Source organism: Bison bison, unplaced genomic scaffold, assembly GCF_000754665.1.
Source record: "Bison bison bison isolate TAMUID 2011002044 unplaced genomic scaffold, Bison_UMD1.0 scf7180017864260, whole genome shotgun sequence".
NCBI classification, from domain to species: Eukaryota; Metazoa; Chordata; class Mammalia; order Artiodactyla; family Bovidae; genus Bison; species Bison bison.
Window position 1 is genome coordinate 4,599,138 of NW_011494832.1, and position 11,454 is coordinate 4,610,591.

General features: G+C 36.5%; 1 protein-coding gene across 1 annotated transcript in view; it reads right to left on the reverse strand.

The window, feature by feature from the left end:
• Nucleotides 1–11,454, reverse strand: part of SEMA3C (sema domain, immunoglobulin domain (Ig), short basic domain, secreted, (semaphorin) 3C) — a 207,546-nt gene that overhangs the window by 21,528 nt on the left and 174,564 nt on the right. The window contains exons 13-14 of the mRNA XM_010848128.1: nt 3,815–3,903; nt 284–325 (exon numbers count right to left, since the gene is read on the reverse strand). Of these exons, the coding sequence (XP_010846430.1) occupies nt 284–325; nt 3,815–3,903 (131 nt within the window). The remainder of the gene's footprint in view (nt 1–283; nt 326–3,814; nt 3,904–11,454) is intronic.

Sequence of the window (11,454 nt, forward strand, 5' to 3'; positions counted from 1 at the left end):
TTTAAGAATAGAGGATATAAAAAAATTGGAATATCTTGCTGCATACACACACACACACACACACATATATATTCTACTCTAATTAATTTCTGTACAAAAATAAACCTATTTTGTCTTCCACTAAAGCTAGTAAATTCCATATCGAAATTAAATGTGTGGTATATTATGAACAGTATAATTATTTTGCTAATACTAAAATTAAATTTTCAAAATTATAAAATACATTCTTCTACAATAGTAAAATTTTTACATACAAAGAAAATAAACATGGTCTTGTTTTTACCTTTTTGGATGAAATCTTCATTGTTGTTATAGGAGCATGATTCTAAAAAATAAAAAAAAATTGTTAGTTGCTCAAATAATCCTTAAAAAGGATTTTATATGAAAATACTTTTATGCTAAAATTCAAGACATCATCATTTCCCTCTATTTGCACATATATTTTCAAAGTTTAGCAATAATTATCTATAAACTTCATTTTTTCTGTTAAAAATAAGGACAGATTAGTTACACAAATATATGCCTAAACTAAAAAAATAAGTAGAAATTATAACACATCTATCAAGATAGTCATTAGAAATAAATGAAAATTAGCAAAACTTGAGATAATTGAAAAAATTGTACGTGAAATATTGAAGGCAATGAATGATTCATGATTGAATCTGGGTGCTTGAGTGGGGGGCAGTGGAATGGTACCCCATTTTATTCCTCCACAACAAAAGCATTTTGCATAAGACACTATAGTTCACCTGTCAAATGCTGCTATGAAAAGAAGTATTTGCCTGAACTAGACATGTATGGGTGTGAGAGTTGGACTATAAAGGAAGCTGAGTGCTGAAGAACTGATGCTTTTGAACTCTGGTGTTGGATAAGACTCTTGAGAGTCCCTTGGACTGAAAGGAGATCCAACCCTAAAGGAGATAAGTCCTGAGTGTTCATTGGAAGGACTGATGTTGACGCTGAAACTCCAATATTTGGCCACCTGATACGAAGAGCTGACTCATTTGAAAAGACTTTGATGCTGGGAAAGATTGAGGGCAGGAGAAGGGGATGACAGAGGATGAGATGGTTGGATGGCATCACTGACTCAATGGACATGAGTTTGGGTAAACTCCTGGGAGTTGGTGAATGACAGGAAGGCCTAGCATGCTGCAGTCCATGGGGTTGCTAAGAGTTTGACACAACTGAGTGACTGAACTGTACACTTATTAATCCTCTTAGTTGAAAACAAAAGAATATTGTTAGATAAGGTTTTCTTTTGATAAGTGTGAATTAGTAAAAGAACCTAAAAGTTATCTGAAATAGTTATCCTTTTGTAAAATTCCTCTGTTCTTAACTTTACTTCTTACATATCTTTAATTCCTTTTAAAGATTAAGGATTAGATTTGTGCTAATGTGATAAACTTTTATGAAGCTTCATCTGAGTAACTCAAGCGTGCACACGCTGCCAAAATCAACTTTACCCATAATTATTTCACTTTCTGGAGTTATGTGTTCATACAAACATTTAAAAGAGAATATAGTGATATCTCTAAATACTCAATTGCAACAAATCATGACATTCATTAGAAATGCACACACATACAGGGCAAGATTTGCATTTATATCCACCTAGAGAAATATTAATAGTTGTACTTCGAATTCAAGTTAAGTTTAGGGAAGTTGGACATATTTTCAGAAAAAGTTCTGAAAAGAGGATTAAAGAAGATATTATGGTTCTGTGCTCTTTAAAAACAAAGTGCCTGGTTTTTAAAAGTTACACTGAGTTTTCTGCAGTATATCAGTGTGACACTTAGCTAAGGATTTTTTTCCAATTTAAATGTATTATTTCCTCAAGTACCCATCACAGTGTATCATACACACTCAATTATTTTTACCTCACCTCAAAAAATGTGACACAAACACCATGCTGAAGACAGTAACTTTATTTGGTAACTGTCTCTCTCAGTTTAGCCATATCAATCACTGCCACACACATCCGGAAGAAAGCTCAAGCATCCTTAGTCTCTCTTGGGTTGATTTCCCCCGACATGCATTTTGACTGACTCTGTTTTTCCACTGAGAGTTTATTCTTTATGATGATAACACCAGCATAACTCATATAACAGATCATAAGTAGTTAGCACATGATCAGAATACCTCACATTTTTAAGACCTTTCCATAGACTGTATGTTTGGGTTTGTGTTAAACTCAATTAACATTTTCTGATTATCAAAAAAAAATATTTCAGAATTAAAAATGAAGTGCTAAAATACAATCTTTGTGCTATCTTCAAGAAAACTACTGAATAAGACACTTCATATTATTTTGGCCATTCATGTTGCCCCTATTGAATTGAATGAGAAATGCATTGTTCGGTAAAATGTGATTTTGGTTAATCCAGTGACATTTTTTACAAAGCAAGGCATAGAAATGGCACTTGAATGCACATGGTTAATATTTTGTGAGCACAATATTAATCCATTAATCACAAGGAACCTGATGCCAAAGTTAGTCTAACATTAAAAATTTTAACTTTAATAACATAATGGGAAATTGCCAGAATTACTCAGATTCTGTATTTGCTTTTTAAAAAATATTTCTTCATATTTAAAATGTATTAGCATAATCTAACATCATTGTATCCTAGTTACTTATGTGCTTAAAATCCAGTATCTTTGGTGACTGTGGGAACATATATTAATACATTCTGAGTTCAGTCAACTGAACAAGGCAACTTTCTGGATTAGCAATAGTTTGCACTGAGGGGTTTTGAAATGCTGTTTTTACTCCAGTACAAGCTCACTCTGGTCTTTTAGTGTCCATGACCATTGTTTCTTAGTGAGTTTAGTCAGAAATAGAAGTTTGCAGTAGAATTAATTCCATACGAAAGTTTCTTCAAACTCTGGCTGTGCTTTACTCATTTTTCCAAATGCAGGTAAGAGAGATGGTTTGAACTATCAATACGGAGAGAAGGGCTTTCAGGACACCATGTACCATTTTCCAGGCTCACGCATGTGTGCCTGTGTGCTAAGTTGCTTAGCCATGTCTGACTCTTTGTGACCTTATGTAGCCCACCAGGCTCCTACGGGATTCTCCAGGCAAGAATACTGGAATGGGTGGCCGTGACCTCCTCAGGGGATCTTCTCGACCCAGGGATCAAACCTTCGTCTCCATGTCTCCTGCATTGGCAAAGGGTTCTTTACCACTAGCGTCACCTGGCCTGAATTTTCCTCTACGTGCCTTTTTTTGTTGTGTTTTCATTTCTTTTTATCCCAAATTCAAGGACAAAGAGAATAAACAATGCAATTTCAAGACAGAACATGAAGTTCTAAGTTTAAAGAGACAACAATGTTTATTTTACTTAACTAGAGTGACATTTGAATTGAAAGCAATAAAACAAGAGAAAACAAAGCAGTTTTTCTTGAAGTTCCTGGCAAAAAAAATATGAGAAAGTTTTTCTAACAATCAATAATGTGGAATTATGTGGGTCTCAGTGGCTTGTGAGGCAAATGATAAAAGCCCTTTTAGGGCAGATAGTCTAGACCTTGACCATATTTAAAAAAAATAATGATGACATCAAAATTCTTCAAGTTGTGATGATAGCTAAAATACTATTTTTTTTTATTTTGAGATAACTTGAAATGTAAAAAATGACTTCAGAAAAATATTTGTTCTATAGTTCTCATTTTATCTGGTATTTTCTACTCTCAAAAATTTATAACATTCACTTATTTGATCTTTTATCCATTTTTTTTCCTCCCAAGCTGTCATAAGCTTACAGAACTCCATTTATCATGCATGTGCTGAGGATAACAGCATAGACGTTCAAACCTTAAAGACTTCCAACTCCTCCAGAATGAGCTCACTGCGAGCAGAGCTGTTAGTGGGAAGAACAACCACCTTCTGCACAGTACCCCGATCTAAGAGAAAGAAACAATGAGATGTAGGAAACAAAGGCATTTAGACATAAGACTACTGGCTTAACAATTTACAATATTATTTATATAATTACTTGCTGCTGCTGCTGCTGCTGCTAAGTCGCTTCAGTCGTGTCCGACTCTGTGCGACCCCATAGACGGCAGCCCACCAGGCTCCCCCGTCCCTGGGATTCTCCAGGCAAGAACACTGGAGTGGGTTGCCATTTCCTTCTCCAATGCATGAAAGTGAGAAGTGAAAGTGAAGTCGCTCAGTCGTGTCCCACTCTGAGCGACCCCATGGACTGCAGCCTACCAGGTTCCTCCATCCATGGGGTTTTCCAGGCAAGAGTACTGGAGTGGGATGCCATTGCCTTTACCAGCTGGGCCACAAGGGAAGCTATATAATTACTTAGCCATCAAAAATGAGATTGTATACATTGAGCTATTACCATTTGCAATATTCTTGTTTCACTGTAAGTCTCATATGTTTAAATTGAGATCAGTTCAAAAGGAATTAATAGGAACATTTTATTAGATTTTGCACGTATGCAGTAAAGCCATTTAACTATGAGAGAAGAAAAGAATGTCCAAATATTTTATGAAGTCAAAAGTTCTGTTTCTAAACCAAGTATGTGAAATAGTCTTAACTTTAAGTTTAGCCCTTAAGAATATTACTCCTCCTAAACAACAATATAAAGTGACAGTCTCATATTTCTGTTAACATTGACATATAATGATTTGATTATGAGAAAAAATTATTATTTAAAAAATATTATTATAGAAAAAATATTATGAATGCATTTTTATAATAACTGTCTTGTAAATCACTAGTACTAGAAATTGGCATTTGATCTGTAGCTGCAGAGAGTTTAGACAAAGTAAAATGTTTCACTCACAATTCAAAATAATTTTAAAAGCAGAAACATAGCTGTGGCTTTATTTTAGATGTGGGGATCAAAAGCTATGAGAAACCTAGACAGCATATTAAAAAGAAGAGACATTACTTTGCCAAAAAAGGTCTGTCTAGTCAAAGCTATGGTTTTTCCAGTAGTCATGTATGGATGTGAGAGTTGGACCATAAAGAAAGCTGAGCACCAAAGAATTGATGTTTTTGAACTGTTGTGTTGAAGACTCTTTTGAGAGTCCCTTGGACTGCAAGGAGATCCAACCAGTCAATCCCAAAGGAAGTAAGTCCTGAATATTAACTGGAAGGACTGGTGCTAAAACTGAAGCTCCAAAACTGTGGCCACCTGAACTGAAGAACTGACTCATTGGAAAAGACCCTGATGCTGGGAAAGATTGAAGGTGGGAGGAGAAGAGAACGACAGAGGATGAGATGGTTGGATGGCATCACCGACTTGATGGACATGAACTTGAGCAAGCTCCGGGAGTTGGTGATGGATAGGGAAGTCCGGTCACAAAGAGTCGGACACGACTGAGTGAGTGAACTGATTCATAGAACAATTCTATGATTTTCACAATTATTGTTTTCAGTTGGGCATGTTTCTTTAGAATATTTAAACTATAGTGAAAGTTTCAAATTAGATGGGTCAAATAAACTTAAGTAAATAAAAAGGTACTTGTATTTGGGTCTTCCTTGGTGGTCTAGAAGTTAAGAATCTGCTTGCAACTATAGACAACACAGGTTTGATCCCTGGTCCAGGAAGATCCCACATGCCATGGAGCAACTAAGCCCTCAGGCCACAGCTACTGAGGCAACTGCTGACAGCCGCACACCCTAGAGGTCATGCTCCGCAGCGAGAGAAGCCAGAGCAATGAGAAGCCTGAGCACTGCAACAAAAGGCAACCCCGGCTTGCCACTACTTCAGAAAGTGCCAGTGCATCAGTTAAGACCCAGGGCAGCCAAAAATAAATGTTACTAAATCTTAAGAAAGTACCTGAATTTCTCAATTGGGACTTCCCTGGTGGCTCAGACTGTAAAGCGTCTGTCTACAATGCAGGAGACCCAGGTCTCTAATTTCTCAATTAGAGACTGCCAAAACGAAGATGTCTAAGTAAATATAATATATACAGAAATGTTCCTTATGTCAAAAAATTTAGTTAAGAAAATTTCATCTGTAACGTAAGCATTTTCTAAACATATAATTATGTTATTCTACCAATCACTTAAATTTTAGGTTTAAAAAAAACTAGTTGCAACTTGGTAATGTGAGGTTAAAGTAAATTTGTGAGTCCTTTGAGAAAGTAAAAATATATTTCCTTACCAAAATATGTTCCTGTTAAAATAACTAATGAGTTGCTTTGTGAATATCAAGTCATGACTCTCTTAAAGTATGAGCATGTCACTGTGAATTTGTAATTTTGACAGGTGCATTATCATCAACAGACACTAAAGCATCTTTTAATTCTGTTGAGAAATGTCACTAAGAAGAGATACTTGAACAGAGTTGTACAGGACTTAACAATTAGGAATCTATTAGTGATGAACTTCCGTTGTGGCTTAGCTGGTAAAGAATCCACCTGCAATGCGGGAGGCCTGGGTTCGATCCTTGGGTCTGGAAGATCCCCTGGAGAAGGGAAAGGCTACCCACTCCTGTATTCTTGCCTGGAGAATTCCATGGACTGTATAGTCCATGGGGTCGCAGAGTCAGATGATTGAGTGACTTTCACTTAAAAGAAAAAACTTGAAACCAATACTACAGGTCCCAAACCTCACATCTAAGCATTACTCTGACATAAAAATTCCATTTATTATTTATAATTTCTACTTTATGAATCTAACTGTACAATAAAATAATTCTTAATAAAAAGTAAACTCTAAGATTTTACCAACTAAAAAAATTAAAACCTACTAAATAATAATAATGATGTTTATACAGAAAAATAAGGCTTAAGAGATTTTGTCCAAACAATCCTTGGACCTTTACAAGTATACAAAGTTTAAGCACCTGTTAAAGTTTCAAACTACACTCTACAATACAAAATTCACTTCTTAAGCCATACTTAAAAATACATAAAAATCCTAAAGATTTGTAGGCTCTAAATATAATTAAGAAACCTGGACTTTTCTCTGTTTCATCGATTAACTTCTTTAGAATTAGTTCTGTACCAATTTGTACTAGTTTCTTGGAAGATAATTACTGCAGGTATAAACTGGAAGTGGAACAACATTTAGGCATATGGTTCAGAGACACACCACAACTGAAAATAGATGAAGGCGCTTGGAGGTATTCCCTAGTTTCTGTTAACAATTCGGCACAAAGAACAGTGCAAACTTCTATGGGAATAGTATAGACCAAAAACCCTAAAATTAAAGCCTTGAAATTATAACACCTAGGGAAGGATTTGTGTGATATTGTGTGTGTGTGTGTGGTGTCTGTGTGACTGGGTAGGTGAAAAATTAGGGTGTAAAACTATCTTTGTTTTAGGTCATGTTATCATAAAGATCATACTTTTATTTTTTTTAAGTCACAACAGAGTTTTATGGTTTCCGGCTGAAGCTTGCAAGGACCAGTGTCATCCTCAATTCAGTTCAGTTGAGTTGCTCAGTTGTGTCCGACTCTTTGTGACCCCATGAATCGCAGCATGCCAGGCCTCCCTGTCCATCACATGACAGCAATGACCACTTCTTGAGTGGAGACTGAGCAGAAGCTATGAGTGGAAACTGAGCACAATCCCAAATAAAGCTGCATGAAAGGGAATCTTGATTAAAGCCAAAGCTATCAGCTTTGAAAATAATTTTATTAAGTATTCTCAAATGAGAGAACCGACTACTTTTTTTATCTAATGTTTTAAGTAACTGTGTAAGTGTGTTATTTGCTCAGTTGTGTCCGACTCATTTTGACCCCTTGAACTGTAACCTGCCAGGCTCCTCTGACCATGGAATTCTCCAGGCAAGAATACTGGAGTGGGTAGCCATCCCCTTCTTCAGGGTATGAGAACATTATTTTACAGAAACAATCATTTCTTCTGGAAAAAAAAAAAACAAACCTATAACAAACATATTTTATTCCAGCCATTTACAAAATATAGCACAATGAACAGCTATAAAAATGGGCTAATGAGAAGCAAAAACTTACTTTTGACTCATTTGTGATGAAAGGTAGAACATTACTTTTATTTATTGTTTGCTTTCCTATTTTAGTTCTTTTTTGTTTTACTGTTAATGTGAGTAGATTTCCCTTGAGAGACTATTAAAAGATAAAAATACATTTTCTACCTAGTAAAGCATCAACTTATCTGAAATTCTTACCAAAAAATCAGTTAATTTAAATATTAAATATCAGTAATATAAATATCAGTTTCTATTGCAAAATTAAGTTTAAAAAAAATCATAGAAATGCAAGATCCCTATAGAGAAACAAATATTTAATGGATGCCTACTGTGTGCCTGGATCTATGATAAAAATACATTGTTCTAGGAAATAAATATGCATTTTAATTCCTGTACTATTGCATATTTATACTTGAATTGACACTTTATGAGGTAGCATAGCTCCAGAGTTCATTATACTGGTTCCTTTTTCATTAGTGTGTCACAAATGAACACATTTGTTCTCATTCTACATAATAAAGCTTTCATATACATAAATTAGAATAGTCATTCAAATTGTGGATTCAAATATGAATGGAATAGTTTTAAATCCTGTGAGAATCATCACTATTAACAATTCAGATTTTATGAGACTTTGAACTTTTATAATAGGGGGACTATTTTAAGAAAGTGAAAGTGAAGTCGCTCAGTCCTGTCTGACTCTTTGCAACCCCATGGACTGCAGCCTCTCAGGCTCCTCCGTCCATGGGATTTTCCAGGTAAGAGTACTGGAGTGGGTTGCCATTTCCTTCTCCAGGGGATCTTCCCAACTCAGGGATTGAACCCGGGTCTCCCGCATTGCAGGCGGACGCTTTACCCTCTAAGCCACCAGGGAAGCCCTATTTTAAGTAAGATAATACATAAATACAAAAAGAGGGCTGTTTGGATTTTTCCCAAACACTTAAAACGTGAAAGTGAAAGTGTTAAGTCGCTCAGTCCTCTCTGACTATTTGTGACCCCATGAACTGTAGCCTGCCAGGCTCCTCTGTTCACGGGACTTTCCAGGCAAGAATACTGGAGTGGGTTGCCATTCCCTTCTCTAGGGGATCTTCCCGACCCAGGGATAGAACCCATGTCTCCTGAATTGGAGGCAGATTCTTTACCTTCTCAGCCACCAGGGAAGCCAGTTACAAATGAGGAACTCTAAAGTTTATGGTAAGTTCAGCTCTGACAATTAGTCTAGTTTTCTAAAAAAGAAAGTTTTTTATAAAACTGGACAATAATAGTTTCTTTAAATTGAAGAATATCTAATTATCCAATGAAACCTTGCCTACAATCTCTTACCACTACAATTTTATCATCCAAGATCAGTTTTCACATGTCAGCAAAAGGTTGGAAAATGTCTTCATTCAGTTCAGTTCAGTCACTCAGTCGTGTCCGACTCTGCAACCCCATGAATTGCAGCACTCCAGGCCTCCCTGTCCATCACCAACTCCCGGAGTTCACTCAGACTCACGTCCATTAAAGTTGAGTGTAAATAGCTCTACCGCCTGTCTGTTTTATTCATTGGCCTTTTTTCTGCAGGGCTCAGATGGTAAAGAGTCTGCTTGCCTTTCTTCTACAGCTGCCAAGAATATACAGTACTCAATCATTTTCTCAGATCTCTCTGAGTATATCTTTATACCCTCCACACTCTGGTCTAAGCATGAACACTACGTTCAAGTAGGTCTTTTTCAAACTCAAAAATCAGATCTTCTTACCTGCCATTCTCTGAACACCCTGCAGTTTGGGATTATCCTATTTAAACTGTGATGCTTAGAATTATACATGACTATTCAGTTGTTTCACCACTATGCAGACCTTGCTGAGATGGGACTATTTAAAAGACACAGCAGTAGTTTTCCTAGTTGACCAACAAACGTAGGTGACTGGTCAGGATCTCTAGTACTTGTAATCTCAGAAACAGAGATCTCAGCTCCAGGGTGTACACAATGACAAGGCTCCACTCTAGATGTGTTTGTATTTCTGCTCCTCTTACAAACTACCTGACTCCTATAGTCTCCAGTTCAGATTTTCAAGAGACAGATTTAATTTGGTTCAACGTAGTCATGATGAAGGCACACCATAAACCATTGCTTGGTGGACATATCAGCGGTCGAGTGCTCATTTGTCATTTCAATCAGTTGTGGAACCAAGCCAATATACATGAAATTCCTCACGGCTACTCTCTAAGCTGGCCCAGGTTAATTGGATAATTTCTCTCAAAATGTATGGTAGACAGTTCTAGTTTCTTTTCCAAACTTATTCACAAAACCTCAGTTCCATATACAGAAGATACTTTTGAGGTATCCTTGGGCTAAATCATTCACTACTAAGTAAATAAATGGATTTAGGTTGTCTTCCACCAATTTTTACTCATCGGCTTATGAAAAATATTACTGATGTCTCAAGAGCTCAAAGTCTAAAATTTGCTTTTTAAAATAATGATTCTTTAATAGTGGGTTCCCACTAAATGTTAGTCATTTAGAAAATATGCATTCCAGAATATCTATAAAATTCCCAATTACTTATGTCTACATAAAGTCATCTCTGAATCTATTAGCTTGAAGATGATAATACAATTAACAAATGTCTTCCATCTGGAGGTAGTCATTCCTTGAACACATATAACATAAATTTTTTTATTGTTCTGAAGGACTGGGATATACAATACCTTATATTTCCTCGTGAAAAGCATCATGCCTGCAATATAGTTACAGTGAAGCAGAGTATCTTTCTTTTCTCCTTAAGCCTCAGTTTGCTTGTGTGTAAATATAAATTACAATGATAAATTTTGTAATGGGTATCTGTTACTATGGTCTATCCAGAATCACTTTCCCTTTCTTGGAAATAGCACCCTGAGACAACTTTTGGAAACAACACCTCTCTCATTCTCCATCTGCACAGTTAAGGAGTGGAGTATCTCTCAGCCCCAGGGAGATGCACGACTTAGGTCTGTGCAATTAGAACATGTCTTTGCCCCTATGATTCATGCAGGAGTGGGCATAGAAACAAGTCAAGGCTTAGCCCTTCTTGAGAATTAGATAGGTGGGAGCCTCTTTCCATCTGAGATCAGGACTAGTAAAGGCTTGTAAATCTGGAGGTCATTCCTGCCACCACAGGCACAGACTCCATCTGAGAACAAACAATAAGAAGGAAGGCAGAGCTGAAAGATGGTGAGATAAATTCCTGAAGACATCACTTCAGCACAAACTCAGCTATATCTGAGGCTGCCTCCTACATTTCCCAGTGGAGCACACAAAAATTTACTATTTTTAGCTAGTTCAAGTAAAGTGTAAACAAAGTCACTCTCTGTTGAAAAAGTTCTAACAAATCTAAATGAATAACACATGGAAACTGCTTAGTATGATGTCTAGTACATCAGATCAGATCAGATCAGTTGCTCAGTCATGTCTGACTTTTTGCAACCCCATGAACCACAGCACGCCAGGCCTCCCTGTCCATCACCAACTCCCGGAGTTCACTCAGACTCACGTCCATTGAGTCAGTGATGCCATCCA